At 42.8% G+C, this 25,348-nt stretch overlaps 1 protein-coding gene across 3 annotated transcripts; it reads left to right on the top strand.

Annotated features, from left to right (window-relative positions):
* On the top strand, positions 1-24,187 carry CD5 (CD5 molecule). 3 transcript variants are annotated; one of them, XM_083498262.1, is made up of 10 exons: positions 1-220; positions 10,725-10,763; positions 11,958-12,248; positions 13,526-13,594; positions 14,783-15,001; positions 16,320-16,439; positions 18,759-18,812; positions 20,233-20,349; positions 22,574-22,672; positions 23,336-24,187. In XM_083498262.1, exons 1-9 carry the CDS (start codon positions 16-18, stop codon positions 22,660-22,662), a joined length of 1,203 nt encoding a protein of 400 aa, XP_083354388.1. In that variant the 5' UTR covers positions 1-15; the 3' UTR covers positions 22,663-22,672; positions 23,336-24,187. The 3 variants fall into 3 exon arrangements, with proteins under 3 accessions (XP_083354388.1, XP_083354386.1, XP_083354387.1); XM_083498260.1 differs by having other exon boundaries at positions 14,783-15,076; XM_083498261.1 differs by lacking the exon at positions 10,725-10,763 and having other exon boundaries at positions 14,783-15,076.
* The last annotated feature ends 1,161 nt before the right edge of the window (positions 24,188-25,348 follow it).

Here is a 25,348-nt window from a genome sequence, read left to right as displayed (position 1 = left end):
TTAAGCAGCAGAGACATGACGCAGAAAAACCACATCAGGACGGGGAGAAAGTACACTGCCTTCCTCCCCAACCCCTCCCTTTGCCTAGAGCAGGTAGCAGAGAAGCATCAGGGCAGGAACACGAAAGTGCTGCCTGTATATTGTCGGATGAGGAGGAACGTGCCGATGAAATTCAATCATCTTCTAGCCTTTGTCCCATTGACGTTGGTGGGGATGTGGGGTGAGTAGTGCTATCAAAGGCTATTCCATGGAAGGAATGGTTCAAAACTCAGCAGAATTGTAAACTCACTGGTTGGCTTTAAACAAGCCACAATCCATTCCCCCCGCCTCTCCAGAATCTTTATAAATGATGATAATAATACAGGATTTTTGAGTTTGTGCATGAAGCATTTTGGGGAAAGGCCTGTAGAAATTATAAGAGTTTTGATGTAGCTCTCTTGCTTCTGGAGTGCATTCAGAAATGTCACAACCCTTGGAGGGGCATTCAGCTGTCCCTGATCAACAGAGCATCTGTCAACAAATGGGCTGGCTGGGTAAAGGCGGCCAGTGGATGCCAATGCTAATATTGGCCTAGGCCCAGATTATCTGAAGGAACATTCTCCCATATGTTCTCCCCCATGCACTGTGATCTCCAGAGCTTTCTCTATAATGTGTTCCTTCGTTCATGTAATTATGGTCAAGGTCAGATGGACGGTGGGCTTTCTCTGTGTGGGGGTGTGCTTTCTTTGACACTCGCTCCTTAGAGTAGAGTACCTGGCAAATCCCCTCACAGTTTATGGAACATTATTGAAGACTTTCCATTTGGGCTTTTAGGTTGCTGTATTGAGGTGCATTACCTGCATGTTTAACAAATTTTTGAGACTGAATTGCTACTTATTCTTTTGTCTATTTTTACTGTCAATATGTATTTTCTTAACTGATGTTATATAAACTGCTTATTATCTAAGCTGCTGCTGAAAGAGACTTCAATATAAGGGCATGGTGGGGCAGTGTAACTCACCCCAAATATATCTCTGCTTTTATGAAGTCTTTATTGTCAGCAGGCAGACAGATTCTCAGCTCGATTACATCTCATTTTCCCCGTACCAGTTTAGACCTGGGGCCAAATCAGCACAAACCTTTCAAACTGATATTGCTTGTTCTTGCTTGCTCTCAATGCTCATCACCACTTGTATTAATACAGCTACTTAGAATGGGACCACGAGGGTCATCTAGTCCAACCCCCTCAATATAGGAATATTTTGCTCAACATAGAGCTTGAACTCACAATCCTGAGATTAGGAGTCTCATGCTCTTCTTACCTTTTATTCTAGGCTTTTTCAGACGAGTCTTAATGGTGCTTTCTTTTTGTTATTGCATTTTGCTACAACCGTGCAGCAAGGTCTAGAACTGCTGTTAGTGGCAGTGGCTTTGATCCTGCAGAACTGAGGTGATGCACCCACTATATATTATTTAATACATGGGTAGGCAAACTAAGGCCCGGGGGTTGGGGCCGGCCCTATCACCTTCTAAATCCGGCTCGCGGACAGTCCGGGAATCAGCATGTTTTTACATGAGTAGAATATGCCCTTTTATTTAAAATGCATCTCTGGGTTATTTGTGGGCCCTGCCTGGTGTTTTTACATGAGTAGAATGTGTGTTTTTATTTTAAATGCATCTCTGGGTTTTTTGTGGGACATAGGAATTCGTTTGTTTGGTTTTTTTCCAAAATATAGTCCGGCCCCCACAAGGTCTGAGGGACCAGCCCCCTGCTGAAAAAGTTTGCTGACCCCTGATTTAATATTTCTTAGCACTGATTGTCTCAACTGCCTCCTCTGTTGAGTCAGAGCAATAATTTCATAAATAAAAAAAGGAAATAAACCCCATATCTTATGTACCTGAGGGCAAAATGTGCTCAGATGCAAACCAACCTGTTTTCTAGGAGAAAAGCAAAGCATTTCAAACCAAGCCCAGGATCCTAAATAAGAGCAGATGTCACTCCACTTTAGCAAGTGAGGTTAATGTGTGGAAGGAAGCCCTTGCACACACAGTCCTGTATGAGTGCTGCAAATGCACTTCCACTGTGATTGTGGGGCAGGAGGCTCTAAGCATTGCTACATCTGAATTAGCAGCTTGGGTAGAAGTCTGATGGTGGAACTATTGCTCATCATTTGGACCAGCAAATGGTTCATTCTGAACTCCAAACCTTCCTTCTGCTGCTCCCTTCTCCATTGTGCCTGAACACGATCAAAGCTCTTTTTATCTGTCTACCCTTGTTACGTTTTCATTTAACTAGAGATAGTGAACTTTATATTATCAAGGGGGACTGTCAATGCTAGCAGAAGATTGTTGCTTTATTTTAGTGCAATACAATGCCATTTCTTCTAGCTACGAGTAAAGATATAGATAGATTGATCAATGTAATAAAGAAGTATTACCTGGATGTTGAAGATAGATGGATGGCTGATAGTAGGCTGCCACTGGAAAATCAAGTTCAGGGGACAAAATCAGTTCACCTCGAATTGTTTAAAATGGGAGAGATTGCATTGGAGAGCATATATGGATGCTTGCAGATTCTAAATTGTGCTGAGCATACCAACGGTGCTGTAATTCTGCATTACTATGCAATGTTTATGTATTTGTATAAATTTGTCGTGGCCTACTGCTAGTTTAGTACATTTACTTTACTTTACATAATGTTTATTTCACACTACCAGGCTAGCGGTCCCTGTCCCACAGTATCCCTTGTAACATGCGGTGCATAGAATATATATATAACCTGAAAATATTATCTGATGATAGTGATAGATGTCACCCATGCCAGGGCATTAATAGTGGAAGATAATAAATTTTTCCCAGTGCAGCTTTCTCTAGATAAATATATGTTTTGAGGTTTGTGTTCTGTGGTGCCTCCAGATGAGTTGTTTATTGAACATTTAGCTTCATTTGCTTGCAGTAAGCTTGCACAGAAGTCATTGCTGTTTACTGAGTATTCATTCTGAGTGGTTTGCTCAGAAGTTACGTGACTTCCCACCAATCGATTGTTATCCCACACTTTCTTGTGCATTGTCACACAATATCCTTACCGTGAAAAGTCTGTTTTAAAAAGTGGGTTTGCAGATCCTCCAAGTACCCCTATTTTCCTGGGACAGTCCCGGATTTACAGAAGCTGTCCCAGTTTCTGATTTGATCCTGAAATGTCCCCCTTTTCCTAAAGATGTCCCTATTTTCATTAGAGAAATGTTGGTGGGTATGGTAGGACGTTCCTATTTTCATTGGAGGGTATGGAGTTATGCGACCTCCAAGCCGAGGAGATAAGTAACTGTACAATCTTTAGAAGACATCTAAAGGCAGCCCTATATAGGGAAGTTTTTTAATGTGTTGTTTGTCTTATAAATGTTGGAAGCCGTTCAGAGTGGCTGGGGCAACACAGTCAGATGGACGGGGTATAAATAGTAAAATTGTCATTGTTATTGATTAGGACGTCCCTGTTTTCATCAGAGAAATATTGGAAGGTATGGGGTTGCAGCACCACAGCACTTTAGTCTACTTTAACTGCAAAAACCTAAATTTGCTGATACATGATTGAAACCCTCCCATAAAACAGTGACAGTTTGGAGAGGACCCTAGTTGCAATCAGCTAAAATGTCCAATGATTAACTGGGAATCAACTGTAATTTGCTCTGATTGTTTTTAGTTCTGAATTTTAAATTGTTGCAGCCTGCCCTGGGACCTGCCAGAGAAGGACAGGTAATAAATTTAATCATAATAGTCATAATAACCTGAGAGTCTCCAGGAATGACTGAGCTTGTGTTAAGGGACCATTCTGGGGGTTTTTAGGCAATAATGGTGCATAATACGAGAAATCACATTTAAGAGATACGAGTCTGGCTTTTGTTTTCAAGTGACAGTGGACATCATAGTATTGTGCCCTTGTTATTTACAGCAATTAAGAGGATGTTCACACAATGCACAATTATTTCAGGGCCCTGTGGGGTACTCTGCATGGGTAATTCAGAATGATTCAGGGCACAGCATGTTGGCATTTGACCTCAGGAGATGGATTAACTTTGCTGCTTCTTCTTGGGTCACTGACCCGCTCTAGACAAGCCACTTTGTCTCAGCCTCAATGCTCCAAATGTAAAAGGAGAATGAAAACGATCACCCTCACAGGGCGGTTTAAAAAGATGTTGAATGTCATAAGGAACGTTAAACGTTTTGCGTGTTGAAAGTGTCATACAGTGGTACCTCAGGTTAAGAACTTAATTTGTTCTGGAGGTCCGTTCTTAACCTGAAACTGTTCTTAACCTGAGGTACCACTTTAGCTAATGGGGCCTCCCGCTGCCGCCGCGCCGCCGCTACGCGGTTTCTGTTCTCATCCTGAAGCAAAGTTCTTAACCTGAGGTACTATTTCTGGGTTAGCAGAGTCTGCAACTGAAGCGTCTGTAACCTGAAGCGTCTGTAACCCGAGATACCACTGTATATGTGACAGGGCCTGCCCAAGATATTTTGGCCCCTTGAGGCGAACCACAAAATGGCGTTCTCACTGCCCATCCCTGACCAGGGAAGAATGGCTGAGTGAAGATCCACATCAGGAACAAGCGGGGTAATAAAGTTCTACATCAGGAACGTGGGTGCGGGGAGATCAGAAATGCCTCCTATTTGCCAAGGTGGTGCTGTAGAGGAGGCATTGAGAGAGGGGCTGCCAAGGAGGTGGCAGATTCAGCCTCCAAGGAGCATGCCACAGCTGTTGCTGCCACCACAGCAGTGGCAGCCAATGATGCATTCCTTGGATCAGCTGCCCCTCTGCATCTTGCCGCCTGAGGTGACCGCCTCATCTTGCCACATAGGTGGGCCGGCCCTGATATGTGATGATTAAAAGTATATGGGAGCTAAGCATTATGACTTAAATCTAGTTTCTTTCCAAGCATGTTTTGATTTTTAAAAAGTCGGCACTTCTGGCGCTGTTGGATATAGCTGTAAACAAATAACTACTAAAAGCAAATAGGAAAGATGTACCTCCCCCATCCCCACCACAAAGGTGCATGTGACACTCTGAAAATGCATCATTTTATTTATTTCATTTCCCAAATGTTTGCAGGTCTTGTCTTTCAAGTCCAAGCTGACTGAATATTCTTTATAACAAAGAATAAAAAGCAAAGGTTTGTAAAACTCTTCAAAATGGAAGGATATTCTTACAGGGGAACAGGTGGCTAGACTAAAATATCTCAACTGTCTTGTCATGACCCCCACCCTGGCTTTTGTAAAAGGCTGCCTGTATGATGCAGCACACAGCAAGTGGGTGCTCAGCCTCTAAAGATATTTTACCTGGCCCTCTGGACAGTTTTCCCTTTTTTATGAAACAGTGGCTTTGGGAGGGTGTATTTGAAACTCAGGAGGCTGGTGAAGAAAAGTGTGTGAGAGAGGGCGGGTGTTAGCAAAGAGGGAGCATTTCAATTCAGTTCGCATTCACAGGCAAATCTGCTGAATTCGCACTTTCCTAAATAATACACGAACTGAACCACAGCCATTCTTCAAAATCCACAGTTCTCTGAATTCTACAATGCATAATGTGTACAAGGATGAATATTTTGGGGTAAAGTTTGCAAAAAAATGTGTATATTAGTGAAAATAACATACAAGAATGTATTATATAAGGGTAGGGGAATTGCCTTGCAAGCAGAACTGAATACAAAAATGTGTATTTTAGGGAAAATAGGCACTAAAATGCTAACAAACTTTCTTGAAGGCTTTATTTTAAAAAATGCAAACAGATGGGGAAATGTGGAGAACTTAAGACCGGGAAAATGAGAGAAACTGAATTTGACAGATTCATCAAAAGAAATCAGAATTGATGTTCATTAAGTACAACCAATGGCCATCTAACCTCTTAGCAAACCAATCAGGATTAATGCTCAATAAACAGGTCATGTGGAGACACTCTCTCTCACAGGGTTTCAGGTGATGAATAGGAGTCATGAGACCCGCAATTTGGATCAAGACTATGGTGCTGCGGGAGGTGCAGGATAACCTTTCGTCTCCTGTGGCGTTTCCCCAATTAAAATCCTGCCCCCAGCTGCTATGTGCCTCATGGGGGGACGGGACTGTTATCCCCTGCCGGGCCCGTGGGAGGGGGTTTCTAGTTGGGAAAGTGCAGGGGGAAAATGTTTAAATCCCCACCACCCCCCAGCATCATGTCCATGACCTAAATTGGGGTTCCTGTCCGCTATATGCTAAAAGCTTTGCTATATTTTGGAGGGAGGGAAGCTCTAGGTTGTTTTTTTTAGCCCACCTCAATGCATGTCCACTCACAGAACAAACTTTGGGGTATCTGCTCAGAAGTAATGGGGTTTCTGGGTAAGTGTGTGTAGAACAGCCACCATAAATATTAATTTGAGGACCAGATGCACTGAAATCAGTGTATATGGTTCCTAGCTGTAATCCTGGTATGCCCAGAGTTTCAGTCCATGTAGACTCCCTCAGCCCAACCTAAACCTATAATATGGAGCACATTTCCCCTCCAGTCATACATTTCCATCTCTCTTGTCCCTGTTTTCAAGAGAGCCCTGGACCTATCAAGGGCTCCAAGAAGGCACACATATTTGAATATTATCCAGAAATTACAAATTTGCTGGACGTAGCAATATTACGGCATTGGTGTGCCTGCCAAAAATGGGTCTTCCATATAAAAGTGTGATGCAGCACTACTCAGTGCAGGGGATAATATAATTGGATTCGGGTGGAGGGAAAGGTATGTTCAAATTCCCACTCAGAGTCAAAGCTGAAGTGATGTGCAGAGGGTTCCAGATTAGATCTTCTAGTTTATTTTTATTTTTAATTTCAAGGCAGCAGAGGGAGTGGGAGGTGTGTTTAACACTTTCATCCAAGTTGGCTCCCTGATCAAAATGCTGCCCTTAGGTACCTATATCCCCGCACATCCCAGTTAACATCAGCTCTGAGGGAGGAGGCTTTTAGTTTGAGAGAAATGCCACAGGCACAGAAAGGGTTAAACCGCTGCTTTGATAAAAATTGGAGGCTCCTGTGGCTGCTTTGAAAATTAAAAATGAAGTTAAATGATCCATCAGGAACTTGGATCTCTACGGTGAATTTCACTTCAGTGGCTGCTGTCATTATTTCAGGCTAACTCTAATGATTCTGTCAGGATTGTTTCATGCTGTCACTCTGAGTTGCTTCAGTGCGGGTGCGGCCAGAGAATAAATGCATAATGAACAATTAGGAATGTGAGATAAATTCAATTCAGTTCACATTTAGAGGTGAAACTACCAAATTTGTGCTAACCAAACCTCTGCCATCCTTCAAAATTTGCGCTTCTCTGAATTTTGCAATTCAGCTGCCCAGCCAAGTAATATGTATACAAATGCATATCACTATGGTAAAGTGTGGATAAAAGGGGAAATAACAATAAAAATGCATTATATTAGAGGAAATTGCTTTGTAAAAGTGTGTATATTAGGCAAAGTTTAATGTGAAAATGTGTATGCCGGGAGAAATGGGCATGATTTCTCGTGAATTTTCATGCAGACGTCAATGCAAATTGATGGGGAAATATGAAGAACTGAATTTGAGATTGGAAAAAATGAGAAAGTTCGAGAAACTGAAATTAACAGTTTTGCCCTTCCCTAGTAAGTAATGTGGCTGAGGGGAAAGAGGCAAGCTGGGGTGCCTGCAGGCTAAACAGGAGATGGCCTTGATTTGTTAATGTAATTAATGCTTGTTTGTTTGTTTGTTCTACAAATAGCAGCTGATAGGAAGGCTGAGCAGCCTCTCATCCCTAGAGGCTGGAGAGAGAAAGTCTGACTCTTTCTCTTTCCAAAATTGCCACTCCTAAGGTGGTGTTTGCATTTCAAGGAAAGCCTCCAAGGATGCCAATTGGAGCTTCCCTTGAAATGCAAATAGCAGCTTCGGAGAGGCAAATTTTGTCAAGGACCACAGCAGTGAGAGAAAGGTTAAACTTCCTCACCCTACCCTGCATGATCCTGATGCTGCTGAAGCTTCCCTGTGGCAGCTAACTACATAACACATGCACACACATATGCACAAATCACATTCATGCAATGAGCTTCCATGCAACTGGCTGTTTAAAACAATGCAGTAAACAAAGCCTGGATGGTGCCGAGATCATCGCCCGTTCAGAATATCAGTAGACACTTGATGGCAGATGCAGGAGGCAGTGAGGTTCAGGACCTGCCTAGGGTCCAGCAAGAGGGCTGCTTGATACATGGAGCTGCAAAGCCATGCCAGCACATGCACAATTGCCAGGGAGCTAGAGTTAAACCTTGCAAACATGTTTGTTGCATGCACCTACAGATGTGAAAATGTAAAACATATTGGATACGTTCATGTGAGTACAATCCTTGCCGAAATGGTTGCATGGATTTGTGTTTTTATAAATGGAGGAAAAAAGCAAGGTGGTTAAAAGTAGAGGTGTAATTATGTTGCATGCTTAATTGTCAGGTCTAACGGGGAGAGAAAATTCCCTTGGTACAAATCGGGACAGCTCCACTGAGCTCAGCAGAAATCTAACTTGAGCCCTTAACCCGTATCTTTAATTATTATTCACTACTCTCGGTGTACATCAAAATTCCACTTAATCAAATTGTTCTTCAGAGAACAGTAAGAAAAGATGGTAATTGGTGTGGTAATCAGAAGGAGACAAAGGGCCTAATTTGCATTTGTAAGGAATATCTCCTGCACATGTTCATTTGGAATGAATAGGAACAACATAAATTTGTTCTTTTGCACTTTCCTCATTAATGTCAAAGGAGCCTGTGGATGGGCTTTCCCAGTGGGTTTTATGGTTTTCAAGCACAGCTCATCTACTTCATAGACTCAGGGCATTTTTACACATTATGCTTAAAGTGGCTTTCATCAAGTCTGCAATTCCCATGTAAAAACTACATTTGTCAAAATGTGTTGTTGCTGCTACTGCTGTCGTTGCATTTCAGGCATCTATTTCTTCCATATTTACAATACTCAGATATTCATTATGCTCAAGAAAGCGGTGTGTAGAAATAGTCCTATTCAGTGCTGTTTTTCTAGAAAAAGAAGTGCCAGAACTCACCATGAGCACCTCCCTCATTCTCTTAGAATGGCAATGGTGTCCACCTCAGAGGTCCCAGAATTGAGTTGCAGTGAGTTCCAGCTGGGGGGGGGGGAAGCCCTGGTCATATTACATCAACCAGACTCTTCAATGGCGTTCAGGGCTGGCCCAATACATTTTGCTGCCTGAGGCAAATGACAAGATCTCTCCCTCCCCTGCCCTCCCCATTCTACTTACAAAAGCAGACTGGACTAGCAGCTAAATCTTCCTTCTGCACTGGCAATGACGCCGTGTCCCCCTTCCCACGTGAAGGATGCGGGCTCATTCAGATAGTGCAGGAAACGGTGTGTGGCAGAAGGAAGAACTGGGAAGGACTGCAGTTGCTGGTGCCCTCCCATCAGCATCTGCAAATACAGTGGTACCTCAGGTTAAGAACTTAATTCGTTCTGGAGGTCCGTTCTTAACCTGAAACTGTTCTTAATCTGAAGCACCACTTTAGCTAATGGGGCCTCCCGCTGCTGCTGCTGCACCGCCAGAGCATGATTTCTGTTCTCATCCTTGAAGCAAAGTTCTTAACCCGAGGTACTATTTCTGGGTTAGCGGAGTCTGTAACCTGAAGCGTATGTAACCCGAGGTACCACTGTACCTCTTTACCATATTCATTTACCTGAACAGGTTTTCTTAATGAGCTCGAGGTAAGAGGAGGGTGAAAAGCATTTGCAGTGTAAATTATTATTTTGGACAACGTCAGTTTTATGTTCTCACTGCAACCCGGATTCAACAAGATCTGCTCTAAGCCTTTCCTCTGTAGGCCTCTGGTAGCTAGCATGGTGTAACACAGAAGGAATGGCTTTACCCCCTCACATATCAAAACGCAGCCAAGGGGCACCAGCAGACTCACAGGGGGCATATGATTTCACCCCCTTCTTTATTTGCATTTTGCTGACTGGCAGCTGATAGTTGGTGTAAGAGGATTTTCATGGTGAGCATCAGGGATGGGCGAGCTAGATACAATACTATTGGGTAACATAAACATAGCAGATTCTGACATAGAACGTGTCGCTATGTACAGGCAACTCCCCACTACATGGGGGTTACGTTCCAGGTCTCCGCGCACGTAAGCGAAATGTGTGACGGGAGCCCACTGCAGTACATAAGCTTCCCACCCTATAGCATAGCGTGGTAGCAGCGAGAGCTCCCGGCTGCCATTTTGGAACCCTTGGAGTCTTTTCTTTTTCTAGCTCACTGACATCCTCTTCAGGCTCTGGGAAGGATCTCCTCGTGACTTATGAGGGCTTTCCAGCTCTCTTCTGCCATTTCAGGTTAAGAATGGAATTATTTATTTCCCATCGCTTGCGTAGATGTGGTGGTGCGTAAGTCAATCACACACAAGTGGGGGGATGCCTGTTCCACCAAAATCCCAAGGACCTTGTGGTGTTCAGTGTGTTGGGGCGGGGGCTTTTCTAGGGGCCCTTTCTCATTTCAGTTCCTTCAGCGCGTCTCGAAAAAGCTGTAGAAAGATTCTCAAGAGCCGTGTGCCATGTGGTGTGGGCGTATGCACCTGGTGGGCGATGAATCTGGAAATTCTCCCATCTGCTTTGCACTCACACACAGCTTATGGGATTCTGCCCCACTTTATGGCTGGTTGGTTGGTTTTTACCGTACTTTGTTCCTTTATTTGCAGTGGTCACTTGTGATGATGGACAAAGTGAAAGCCCTAAAGGTCAGTACTTCTTATTCAATCGAACACAGTGAAACGCATTTGTGAGTAGACAGGCATAGGATTCTGCTTCACCACATGGATTCTATTTTCATGATTTATACCTGTAAAGATGGTGCATAGCTAGGTCAATTTCTGCCTTATGCTGTGCCATGTCCCAACTGATATTTAGTTTCCATGTTTATTCATAAGAAAGGGCACAACGCCTCCAAAATTAAGCACATTTAAGTCGCATTTATTTCAGTGTGGGGGAGTTAAGCCATGATCATGAGACATAAGTCTTTGCTTCAACATGGCAGTGTATTGTGGACTCAGTGCTACTAACTATTATTGTTATTTTTGCTATTATTATTATTATTATGAATAACTATCAGAATTAGGTTTCTTATCTGCCTTTCACCATAAGGTCCCAGGGCGCATTACACCAATGTAAATACGGAAAACAAAACAATTTACCATCAAAATAATAGGGTATTTCATCTTACATAGGACTTTCCCCCCCTTTCCCAGTGTGTGCCCTGCACTGTCCTCAAATCTGTTCCAGAGGGTTAGGAGAAACCCCATAACAGATTTAGGAAGGGAACAGGGGTGGGCAAGAGGGGGAAAGTCCTGTTGGACATGCGGAAACTGTTCTACTTATGCAATGAATGATACAGCGCCACATTGAATACAAGTGTGTATATATTTCAGGTGTCAAAGGCAAGGCATGCATTCTAATTTTGGGCAGCATCCACATGGCATCTTCATCATAATGCCATCCCATACCTCCCCATCACCACAATTTAATCTGGATTTACTGTTTCAACTGGTACGTTTTTTCTAAAATTTGGTATTTTTCATGGAAGCGGTAAAACTGGATTGCACAGGGAAATAATACCGGACAAAATAGCATTTTGATGAAGATGTTGTTGCTGTGCTAAACTTGCTCATATGATAAGGTTACCAGATTTTTTTCAATGAATCCGGGGACATTTTTCAACATCAATGGATTTTGTATGGGGACTGATTTGTAAATCCGGGGACTGTCCCTGAGAAATAGGGACGTCTGGTAACCTTATCGTATGAGCCCACAATAAACTGCTGCCTGGAAGCAAAATTGATCAGCCGCCCCAAGGGGAGGGAGAATGGTGCAGAGGGTGATGCTATGTTCAGTGGTTTTGCCTGGATGTCTTCAGTATCTTAGTCTTTCCCCAACAGAATGGGCTGTGAGGCTCAGCGGTACCAGCTCCAAGTGTTCTGGGTTGTTGGAGATTTATCTCAAAGGCAAATGGAAGAACATTTGTAGCACAGGTTGGACACAGCAGAATGCAGACCTTGCCTGCAAAGAGCTTGGCTGCGGTTTTCCCTTTGGACTGCTGCAGCCGTTTGCCGAAGAACCGCAGAAACAAGAGGCACTCGTGTTGGGCTGCCAGGGAAATGAGACAGCCCTGGAGGACTGCGCCCTGCAAGAATCCAACTGCACTTCCCATTTGGCCTTGGTTTGTCAAGGTAGTTAAAACACTCCTTCCTGCTTGCATTCTCTCTTTGGGCAAAACAAGTGTGACATAGAAGAGCAGTGGGGGGTGTTTTGGAAACACCTTCCCATTGCACTAGAGATTCAGAGGTGTTCTCTGGCTTCCGCTAAGAGCAGACTAACCTTCTACTTGAATGTAAACTGTTTTATGATAGAGACACATTTGAGATCTAAAGCCACTAAATGCAGTCAGCCATCTGAACAACAGTAGGGTTGCCATATTTCTAAAAGTAAAAACCAGGACACCCTGAAAGTTGTTGAGCTTTTTTTTAGACAAAAACCTAAGCACGATCTTCTTGCCTAAGATCCAGGACAAAGCACCGCATTTCGAAAAACCCTCCCAGACGTCATTTCTGCCTTTGAAATCCTGGTTATGTCTGGTTGTGTAGCAGCCCTAAACAACAGCAACAGTTCTTCCCACGCTCCCCCAGAAGGCAGATGGACCTGCCTCTAAATATGAACACGGCTTACTGCAGTACAATTTACATACTGGGGGGCTACTCTATAGAGGAAGGTCCTCTGCTTTGAAAGGCTGTCAGGGGACAGTCCTCTATTTAAAAATATCATCCACTTGTGGGCTGTCCAGTCCAAGTCTGATTTAACAAGGGAGATCAGGAGCCATCAAGTTGCTAGCCAACAGTTACTAAGACCTGATCAGCCCCCTGAGCAGGCCAACAAGGCACCTTGTGCCTTCCTCCCTTTTACTGTATTTTTCCGTGTATAAGACGCCCCCATATATTTTTATGGACTCCAAATTAAGAAAACACCCCTCAGCACTATCTGTGTATAAGACGAGCCCCAATTTTAAACCTATTTTTTTGGTAAAAAAAACCTAGTCTTATACACGGAAAAATACTGTGTATTTCTATTTTAAATTTTAGTAAATTTTCATAATTTTGCATCTATACACTTATATGCAAATTTTATGCAGATTGGTGTCCTCTTTTATCGGTGATACAAATCCACATTTTTGGCCATGCCTACCTGGCCACCTTACATAGAATTTAGCACAGTCCAGTACAAGTTTCACCTTTTTTCCGTGCTGGCACAAGCTCTGAAAAACTCACTCTGCAAGTTTTCACATGTGGTTCAGTTTGAACCATAGGGGAAACCTATCTATAGAAGGCTGCTCTTGGCTCTTGCCTGTAGCAATACTGGATAAACTCACTCCCCATTCCCCCTGTGCGACCTTTCTCTAAAAAGCTATAGCTCTTTTTTCTTCTCATCCCTTTGGTTGCATTGATCATTTCAGATCCCACGGAAACCTCAACAGCATCACAGCCAACAACAGCACCTTTCGTGACCTCCTTAAAACCCACTGGTAAGAAAACTAAAAAGCACAAATCCCCCAACTCTTTATTGATTCTGCTGCAAGTGATCAAAGTTACAGAAATCATAATTGTGGTTTAAAAAATTAGTTTTCCTGTCTAATAACTGTCAATAGACCTCTCTTCCATGCCTTTGTCTAATCCCCTTTAAAACCATCTAAACTAGATAGTGTAGCTGTATTCGGTAGCGGTACATTCCATACATTAATGATGTGTTGTGTGAAGGACTGCTTTCTTTTATCTGTCCTGAACTAGCTGCCAGTCAGTTTAATTGGATGACCCAAAGTTCAAGTATCATAAGGAAGAAAAGCCCTTCTCCATCCAATTTCCCCCATTATGCATACTTATAATATCAGCATCCTAAATGTTCTCATTGTCATTATCGTATACATGTTTACTCATGAGACAATCCCACTTTCAATGGGGCTTTGTTCCAGGTAAATGTATATAAGTTTACAGCCTATGTAATTTCCCCCTCCAAACGCAAAAGCAGTGACACTTGAGCTTCTCCTTGTAAGGTGAATGCTCCCACCATTCATCATTTTGGTTGTCTTTTGCTGCACCTTCCCCACTTTTGCAATGTCCTTTATTCAGCATCCCTTGCTATCTACTTATATAACGTTATCATCATGCTGACTGTTATTTCCCATCGCTTTCCTAGTTTTTGCTTTTTTGAACTATCAACCATGACCTGACCGCAAGATCTTTCTTGTAAAGCTACTAGAGCCCATGAAAGTATGTGAACTCATGTTTTCCATGCCATGGGCATTATCAGAGATGATGCCATGCAGGGTGATATGCCATTTCCCTTACCCATCCACCCTGTTTGGAGACATCCTGCTGGGTCTTATTTCAGGCAAATAAAACAATACAGCCAATGGTAAAGTAAGTCTAATATTGCCTGTCAGCTTCCTCTTCCTTAAGTCTCAGTATTGCTTTGGTAGAACACAGCAGGGAGATGGATGGGGACAAAACTAGAATGGACTCTGCCTGTCATTGGCTCTGGCTTCACCTGCGGTTGACCTCCCTGCCTCCCACCCTAGCAGTCCCAATGGCACCAGCCACCATTGAGTTCAGGGATAAAGTTCACATCCAAGCCAGACGCTTTCAGCTCATGCAGTTGACCACTGTACTGCCACACGCTCACTTACACTCACTTCCCTGCTGTCTTTCTCTTACAGATACTCCACGGATAAGGCTAGAAGATGGGAGCTCTTTATGCTCTGGGACTACGGAGCTGAAGTTTGGAGGTCGCTGGGAAATGGTTTGCCTGGCTTTGCAAAGCTGGTGGAGTGGGTTAGCACCCAGGGATTGCCAAGGAGCGAAGTGTGACGCTTCAGTAGGACTTAAGGACCTGGCGTGGAGGAATCCATTGCCTGCCCACTGGTCGGCGGTGCAGTGTGAGCAAAGGAACCTTAGCTTGGGCTGTCTCGACAAGACACAAGGGTGCTTGATAACCTTGGTTAAATGCTCAGGTGGGCAAGGCTGACTAGAAGAGCTCACCTATGCTCTGCTTTCCTCATTTGGATTATATGGAATTCCATCTTAGCATTGCGGGGGCGGGGTATAGACATTTTATACACAACTGTAATCAGCTGAAGTTGTAGAATTCTGGATTCTAGCAGACTGCAAGTACAGGATAGTGTTTTCTTTAGAATACTAAATTCCCTCATTTTACAATTAATAATAAGCTCCATGCATTTTTTTTGGTAAATCACATAATGGCTTTAATGTAATCAAGTGGTATATAAAATTTTTTTAATTAGATAAAATAACTATAGTCAACTTGAACACCAGGGCTAAGCTTTTTGCTATGATACATTAGTTTAATATCTGTTGTTTATTAACTTTTTACATGTTTTTACATAGGGGGACATTCCCAAATATGGCTCCAGCCCCCACTGCAGTCTGAAGGAGTGCAGTCCAGAATTCCACAACCACATTTTCCCACCTTATTTCATGTGGTTGGTTGATTGGTTGATTAAATGTAGAATGGCTCGCAATTTCCTGGGCTCTCTGAAAGTGAGATTTGAAGTACAGTGGTACCTCTGGATGCAAACGGGATCTGTTCCGGAGCCCCGTTCACATCCTGAAGCAAATGCAACCTGCGCAGGTCGCGGGTTGCCGGTTCTGCGCATGCGCAAGTGGCAAAACCCAGAAGTAACGTGCTCCATTACTTCCGGGTCGCCACGGAGCGCAACCCGAAAATGCTTAACCTGAAGCTACTTCAACCCGAGGTATGACTGTATACCAGTCATTTTCTTTACAACTCTGTTCCTATCCTGAACACCAAGGTTGGTAAATAATATTTGAATGCTGTTTGTAGTGAAGGTTGAAAGCTGAAAATTGACTTAGGCTGCACACACACACACACACACCCCTCACACACAAAAAGAATCCTGGGAATCTACAGAGCTGCAATTCCCAGCATCCTTAACAAACAACAGTTCCCAGGATTCTTGAGACAAGGGGATGTGCTTTAGACGTGTGCTGTAGACACAGCCTATGTATGAGTTTTCTGTAGCATAGTAGGAATGAATTTTGGAAGATTTACAGGTTTAGTATGGACGATGAGATTAAAAGATGAGCACAATCCGGTGAATGGAAGGGTGCAGCTGGTTTTGCTGTTATGTGTCAGAGGCAGTAACATTTATCTGAGGACGAGCTTCCTCTAGGGATGAAATAATATGTAATCTCAACTTCTCTCTCCTGACCAAGTTTCCAAGCCCAGGGTGTCCAATACTGAGACCGTCTTGGGAATCCTGCTGGGTCTTGTCCTCACAGCTGCCCTCCTCTTTTTCTGTGTTCCCCCAGCCTACAAAAAGCTGGTGAAGAAATGTAAGTGGCATTCTTTTGTTGTGGCAAACTAGAAGCTCTTCTGTTTTGCAGAACAATGCCCTCAGTCTAAGGACCTATTCATACCATCATATGGGAGCCCTCAGGGTGTGGGGGTAACATGACCATGTGACTTTTAGCACTGAAGCATATGGGGGGGGGGGCGCTGAGGCCATGAGGGCGTGGCTTAGTTAAGTTATTCACTGATGGACTGAGATGAGATGTGCACCCGGGTATTTCTGGTTCCCAGTTCCCAGTCTAAGACTACAATAAGGGCAGGGAGAGTCTGTCATTCTGTTTCTCTAAGTTTCTCATTTTCCCAAACTTAAATTCAGTTCTCTGCATTTCCATAACAGTTTGTGGATTTATTTTTAAAAGCCCTCAGAAAAATGCATCACCATTTCATGGGGTTTCCCCCCGGTTTTTTCCTAATGTACACGTTTGTATGCAATTCTGCCGAATAGTCACATTTTAAATGTTATTTTAGCTAATGCACAGGCATTTATATGCACACTTTACCTTAGTATAATCCTTTTCGTACACGTTACTTGTCTGGAAAACTGCTCTGCAAAATTTGAAGTGTGAATTTTGAAAGGATTGCTGTGTCTTGGCTTGCATTTTGTTTTGGGACGTGCAAATTCATTAAGTTCGCCTTTAAATGCTAACCAAGTCAAAAATTTCCTGTAATGCTAGCTACGTTGTCATGCCCTACGCTAGTTCTGTGACTGTGTGCACTAAGCTCTATATATTGATTTCTTTCTGTTCTTGTTTCCTGTTACATTCTCGGGAATTTTTCTCTTTCTTGTCTTGTCAATTGTTCTGGGGAAAAACAGGGTAAGGTTGATTACGGCCTAGGTATATTCCTGAAGGGAAAGGGTTTAATTTTTGTTTGACTTCTCACAAGTGGTGACTTCTAGCTGAGCCAAGTACAAATACCTGTTTCACCAGACGTGAAAGGCAGCAGAATGTATGTCAGCCGCAGCACTATTTTGTTTACTGTATACAACAGAATGGAGAACCTGTTCAGTCCAGATGCCATATTTCTCATGGGCAATTTTCCAGGGGTCTCATGCCAGCGGTGAGCGCAGAGGCAGAGTTAAAAATGGGCAAGGCAGCAGATGTGAATCTTGTCTACATACAGCGACCTACATTTCAGCCATGCAAAAGCCAACATTGTTTACTCGGGTTGGGGGAGAAATTCGATTCAGTTTGTGTTTAAAGGCAAACTTTCAAAATTCACGCTTTGTGTGGAACAATGTGCAAACCAAAATGCAGCCATCCTTTGAAATTCACCTTCTCTGAATTCCGCGAAGGAGTTTTCCAGCTAAGTAATGTGTACAAAAATGTAGAGTAAAATGTGCATGAAAATGCATAGTTAAGTAAAATTAACACATACGGAAATGCATGTCGTTACAGGAATTTGCTTGCAAAATGGTTATAATTGTTTAAAGTAAACTGCATACAAAAATATGTTTGATGGGAGAAACTCACACTAAAGTTCTAAAAAATTTCATGAGCATTTAAAAAAATAAATCTCAAATTGTTGCAGAAATGTGGAGCACTGAATTTAATATTGGGAAAGTGAGAAACTTGGAGAACTGAAGTAGGCAGATTTGTCCATCCTTAGTGCATTTACACTAGGGGACGCGGGTGGCTAGGGGACACGGGTGGAGCTGTGGGTTAAAACACAGAGCTTAGGACTTGCCGATCAGAAGGTCGGTGTTTCGAATCCCCGCGATGGGGTGAGCTCCCGTTGCTTGGTCCCAGCTCCTGTGCACCTAGCAGTTCGAAAGCACGTCAAAGTGCAAGTAGATAAATAGGTACCGCTCCAGCGGGAAGGTAAACGGCGTTTCCGTGTGCTGCTCTGGTTCGCCAGAAGCGGCTTAGTCATGCTGGCCACATGACCCAGAAGCTGTATGCCGGCTCCCCCCGCCAATAAAGTGAGATGAGCGCCGCAACCCCAGAGTTGGTCACAACTGGACCTAATGGTCAGGGGTCCCTTTACCTTAGTGTTTACACATACCCACTTTTCTCCATTCTCTGTCCAGGAAAGCAAGAGGCATTACCACAGTTCAGTGGCATATTTCAGCCAGGCAAAAACATGGGGGGGGGGCCTTCTGAAGAGCAGCAGAGAGGACATGTCCGAGTGAGAGTCCCAAGGTCTGGAGGTTCCATACTCCTAGTATATAAGCCATAACAGCTAATGTGCCTTAACGACGTCATTTTTAGAGCCATGCAGTTTGGCACAGGGTATTTATTTTTGCCTATGCTCTATTTTGCTTAATGACTTATCAAATGTCCCCTCCCTCTACCCCACTACAGATTCAAAAAACAGAGAGCATCAGTGGATTGGCCCAAATGGAATGAATCAAAATGGTATGTATGCACGCATGCGTGACATATTTATATTGTCCTTCAAGCAAGCCTCCATGGTGTTTTACAAAAATTAAAATCCATAAAATACAAAATACAATCAAAATAAGCTAAAACAATAGCAATATAATATCTATGCCATGAGCATAAGAGAAACATAAACAACATAAAATCAGTATGAAACCAGTTGGTAAGGAACCAATTAACAAGGTACAGTGGTACCTCGGGTTAAGAACTTAATTTGTTCCCGAGGTCTGTTCTTAACCTGAAACTGTTCTTAACCTGAAGCACCACTTTAGCTAATGGGGCCTCCCACTGCCACCGCGCCGTCAGAGCACAATATCTGTTCTCATCCTGAAGCAAAGTTCTTAACCCGAGGTACTATTTCTAGGTTAGCGGAGTCTGTAACCTGAAGCGTCTGTAATCTGAGGTACCACTGTAGTGGATAAGAACAAACCCAGCTACCTCTCAACCCAAGACATATGCAAGATATGAATAAATCCATGTGAACCTCTTTTGAGGTTGTGTAATGTTAATATGGAATAGACAAAGAGTTATTGAACATGCATCCCGGGTGTTTCAGGTTTTACATTCTCATTATAAACTGTTTTAACAGGAATGTCTAACTTGCAACTCTGGCCAGTTTGGTTTGAGATAGACAGACCTGGTGTTACTTGACTCAGTAACAGACTATCATCTGCTACCTAGCAAATACGATGTAATGTGTAATCTGGGTTTCCATTTCCTACTATGTACAGCCAAAATGTGGAGTTTTATTATAGCGTGATATTACAAAGCTACAGAAGCGATGTTATCATACTGTAATAAACACCCCACTTATTCTTTACCCCTTTGACTGTTAGGGTCAGAGACCCCGTCTAATAATCACAGTTCCATTGTTCCACATTTATGTCTGAAACATCATAGCAGCACACTGAACTTCCATACGTCTATGCTATTAGATTTTTGATGATTATATGTGATCATCTTTCAGAGATCACAGTAAGATCATTTACTCCCTCTAGAGGCAAGAAATAGCTTCTTTTGTTGCAACAAACCAAAAGCCAGGAAGCTAATACAGTGGTACATCGGGTTACACACGATTCAGGTTACATACGCTTCAGGCTACAGACTCCACTAACCCAGAAATAGTACCTTGGGTTAAGAACTTTGCTTCATGATGAGAACAGAAATCGTGCTCTGGCGGCGTGGCAGCAGCATGAGGCCCCATTAGCTAAAGTGGTGCTTCAGGTTAAGAACAGTTTCAGGTTAAGAACAGACCTCCGGAACGAATTAAGTACTTAACCCGAGGTACCACTATATATTCACTCTGTTCCTTTCATTAAACAATAAAATGTATATTTAACTGAAAGTTAGGCTATTTTCTGGATAGAAAGTGATTCCACATTATGCTTTTATTTAGTTTCATTCCATCGCAGCAGTTCTGTCACATTCCAGCCACGTCCTGAAAGCCAAGAGGTTCAGGAAGAGAATAAGTATCCAGCCCTGAAGAAAAACTTTCATCTCTCACCCTATGCAGGTAACATACAATAGGTGGGGTTTTAAAGTCCTATAGTGTGTATCACATGACCTTTCTTTAAAAATCCACTGGGTTTCCCACACTTCCAAAGGATCCCAATCCCACTGCAGCCCAGGCTGGTGCTCTTGGTATTAAATTGAATGAGTTTACATACAATTCATATTGCTGATGCTGGGCAAATGTGAGTGTAATGTGCCGTCTGAACCAATTGAGTATTATGACTGATAATTTTCAGTTCTACGCCAGACCCTGAGGCTTTATGTTATTCCAGTCTTAGCTGTATAGCTGTTCACCCACAGGCTGCATTCTCACATAATATCACATGGTTTGACACTGCATCCATTCCTTTTGCACAGCCATTGGCACATGTTCTTGGAAAAGTCTCTTCATCGTGGACCTCAGTTTCCCCAATACCCTTCTTCATAGTTTATTGTTTATTACATTGCTCAAGGCGAGTTGTTTATTAGACTGATCCAAGGCGATCCAGTGGTTTGAATACAAATATCTGCATAAGCAAATGGAAAGCACTCCCACTTACACAGGCAGCGGGAACATCAATTTCCAGCAATTTCCCCCACCCCAGAAGTAGCCTGTTGTAGCAAACACATCCTGTGCTGGAGAGACCCACAACCAATTAAGAGTGGCTTTTCAGAGGAGAATGAGTAGCTGCAGCAGGAAAGGGTCAAGAAAGCCCCATTACACTCATGGAACACTGCATGCCATTCTCTGGATCAAAGCCCATTATCAGTGAGCAATGAAAACACAAGAAGACAGTATCAAAAGCATTCTCTTGGCATCCCAAATATTTTCTGAAAGAAGAGGGTTTTAGTCTCTTCTAGATGATGGCCCTTATAGAAAGATAACAGTCTTAAACACTCCCCAATTCTTCAAGCAATTAGAAGTTCACTGGCAGCGCTGCAAGGTTTTGTTTCCTTCCAATGAGGAGACATATGATGCCTTTGCGATATCTTGTTCTCTGCTGCCCCAGAGGGCAGAAACAGATCTGTTGGGCTTAATTCACAGGAGGGAATATTACATCTTCTTTAAAGTAAGAACAGTTTCACAATTGAACCAATTACCTGCAGGGATGATAGGCTCTCCCTTACCAGAGGTATTCAAGCACAGATTGGACAGCCTTCTGTTGAGGATGCTGTAGCTCTGGGTTTCTGCAATGAGCTGAAGGTTTAGCTGGGTGGCCTACAAGGCCTCCTCAAATATGATTCTATCCTTTAATGTGTGTGTATAATACACAAGGACGTGGGTGGTGCTGTGGGTTAAACCACAGAGCCTAGGGCTTGCCGATCAGAAGAATGGCAGTTCGAATCCCCACAATGGGGTGAGTTCCCGTTGCTCGGTCCCTGCTCCTGCCAACCTAGCAGTTCGAAAGCACATCAAAGTCCAAGTAGATAAATAGGTACCACTCCGGCGGGAAGGTAAACAGCGTTTCCGTGCGCTGCTCTGGTTCACCGGAAGCGGCTTAGTCATGCTGGCCACATGACCCAGAAGCTGTACGCCGGCTCCCTCAGCCAGTAAAACGAGATAAGCGCTGCAACCCTGGAGTCAGCCATAACTGGACCTAACGGTCAGGGGTCCCTTTATATATATATACACTGAGAGAGAGAGACCATAGTGGCAGCAAAAGGATCTTTCAGCACAGTCACTAATTCTGCACCACAAGTGTGCCTCAGTATTAATTTTAACCAGCTCCAGCTAAAAACTGTCTGCCCCCAAATTCAAACTGCCAAAAATATTTCTCGTCCCCTCCCAACCCCCACCCACCCACTCAGTGTTGACTTTAGACTCTTACCATGCAAGTAAGTGCCCTGTTAAGAAAACATCTCCAGAAAATACAGAGGAAACACCAGCCACTCACCCCCCCCCCCAGGTATTAGGAAGCAATTCACATAATTGTGAGCAGTTATCTAGAAAAATATAACAATAGCATGCACTGGTATATTGGGGTGAAAGCTAATGAATTGTTGGAATTAATTGTTGTTCAGATCTTGACCTCTATTAAATAAATGCAACATACAAATGTAAGGTGATTGACAATCAAGACAATTACTGAGTTTGTACAACCCCAAAGCAAAGGGAGATCCTCAAAATACAGAAAGCATTATGGCATATCCTGCTGCTACTTTAGTCTCCGTTATTTTAGTATTTCCCTGGAATATGCAATTCCCATTGAAACATTACAGTATTATTATTATTATTTTTGGTACAGCTCTGGAAGGGGCAAGCAACAGATCTTCCAACCCCCCAGACAACTCTTCTGACAGTGACTACGACTTATGTTCTGCACAACGGCTGTAAAATCTGAAAGGTATGCATGCCTATTTCAATAAACTTTCACGCCCAAGCTGATCTCTGATTGTTTGTTTTTTGTTTTGTTTTTTTGTATATCCTTAGGTTGAAAGAAAACACCAGAAATAGGGCAAGTCTATAGCATAAATTGGACGCGGGTGGCGCTGTGGGTTAAACCACAGAGCCTACGGCTTGCCGATCAGAAGGTCGACGGTTTGAATCCCCGTGACGGGGTGAGCTCCCATGCTTGGTCCCTGCTCCTGCCAACCTAGCAGTTCGAAAGCACATCAAAGTGCAAGTAGATAAATAGGTACTGCTCTGGCGGGAAGGTAAACGGCGTTTCCATGCGCTGCTCTGGTTCGCCAGAAGCAGCTTAGTCATGCCGGCCACATGACCTGGAAGCTGTACGCCGGCTCCCTCGGCCAATAAAGCGAGGTGAGCGCCGCAACCCCAGAGTCGTCCGCGACTGGACCTAATGGTCAGGGGTCCCTTTACCTTTTATAGCATAAATTAAAACTGATTTTTGCTGTGTGTGCAAACAATGAGAGTTTAGACAGGTGCTTTAGCTACGTGTCAGCCAAAACCTGTAGGATATAAACCTACAACTTCAGTAACTGCATTGTCACTTCTTAAAACATTGAATGAAATATTAATTTTGTGGGATTAATTTTCTCCCCTGCAGATACAGGCAGAGTCCAATACAAGGAAAAGCTGGGATCAGCAGAACTGAAAAAAGCTTTCCACCCACACCAATCAGTGTGAAATACCATCAGCATCCTCCCTGCAACCATATAGACCTTCTCTACCTTCAAAAAGAGATGTAAAAGCAAAGCCAGCGCATTTCCTTTTCAATGCACTGAGACGAATTAGGATCTCTACCTCAAATCATCCAGAGCACTATTGTTCTATATTCAAACCTCATAGTGGAATTATGTTAGGTTCTCTCTGTTTGAGGGCCTATAAAAATGACCTTTGGGCTTCAGCTGTAGTGGTCTTTGCCAACCTTATACTGTACCCTGCAGTTGTTTAAGACGATTCCCATCTGCCCCAGCCTGTGCTAGAGGACACAAGGTTGGTGAATGTTGCTAGATTGCATCTAGATCTCTCAATGGCGATCATTGCAAAAATTAGGACTGCCTCAAAAAATGCTAAGGTCCCTGGCAAGCACTAGCTGGGCAAGATTTCTGACAATATTGTGCAATTGGATGGGTAACCATTCTGAGTTAAGACAGGAAAGTATGAATTAAAACAAAAACAAAAACCAGGGAAAGCTGTTATTGAACAAACCAGGACTGCTTTTTTAAGAATATTTCCAAGCACAACAGTTTACCCTAGTAGCTAATATCTTATTGACTAAACTAGATTATATGTTTATAGATTTGTCATAATTGAGCAAGTATAGCTTTGAGATTTTAATGTTAACTCTTTGTTTTGCACTTGAGTGCATCTGTAATTTAATTTGTAAATTGTGTATATTCATGTTTAATATCCGGAAGTATAATAAAAGCAGGAGGGGACACCCCAGACATGCAAACTGGCAGGAGCTTAGTGTATTTTGTATTTGAGACTGGACGCAATGACGGTTAAGTGTTGGGCCACAGTTCAGAGACTAAAAGCTGGCTGGCATATTGTACAAAGTTGCCTCTCGTCCCGGTCAATGCAATACCCATTGATACAAGCTTCCATACATTTCAAAGGCATTTTAGGCATTTAAATTATGCAGAAGCCATTTCATAGTTTTCAGTTGCAAAGTGAGATCGCAGTTTGAAAGCAGCCAGTGAAATTCTTTGTGAAGTGCACAGTTACCCCTTACGATGATCCTCACAGTAAAAACCTATAAATAATTGTCGAACTTCAGTATAATTTAGGAAGTTGCCATGCTCTGTGCCTAAATAATAATATTCCCCCTTCCTGATCCAAAGAACTTTTTTTATAAAGGTACTTCTGCAATTTAAAAAATGATGTTAGTATCTTAAAAGATTACCATACATGTAATTACACACATGCTGTAGTGGTTAGTGTGTTGAATTAGTAGAGAGATCTTTGTTCATATCTTCACTCAGCCGTGAAGCTCATTGTGTTACCTCCAGCTGACCCACCTGACAGGGTTGTTGTAAGGACAAAGGCAGAGAAGCATACAATTGTAAGTTCCAAGGTAGAAAGTTGAGACTAGAAATGCAGTTAAAAATGAAAATGTGGTTTCCTTTTGGAATGAAACGGACTAGACAAAAAACCTGTTCTGTCCTAGACAATTTAACCACTCCATTGATTTGTATGGGATTACAAAAAAAAGTTTTATTTAGAAAGCAGAAAAAAATTGAACAAATAGGCTTACTCTGGCTTTTAGACTCTTTAAGAACCACCTAGAGCTCTGGTCGTTTCTACTTTCTATAGTCAGTTTTCAGAGTACTGTCCATATTTATCTACAAACAGAATTTTTCACATGCAGTCCTCCAGGACCTAATTTTAGTGCACATAGGACAGCTATTTTCAGAATGTATTCTCTGCAAGTGCTGCCAAGATCTCCTCCTACATAAAATGTATTAATATGTGATGCAAAACTATGTGCATGCAGCCAAAGGTAAGGCCCATCACACTTGTCTTGTATGTGTCGACATGCACTAATCCATGCAAAAGTGTGTATGAGAGTACGGGGTGGCTATACTCACTTTTGTCATGTGGCCCATGCAGCCCT

The sequence above is a fragment of the Podarcis liolepis genome, assembly GCF_965112155.1.
Source record: "Podarcis liolepis genome assembly, chromosome: 1".
Taxonomy (NCBI): Eukaryota; Metazoa; Chordata; class Lepidosauria; order Squamata; family Lacertidae; genus Podarcis; species Podarcis liolepis.
Note: the sequence above shows the minus strand (reverse complement) of the source record. Positions and strands in the feature narration are given on the sequence as shown.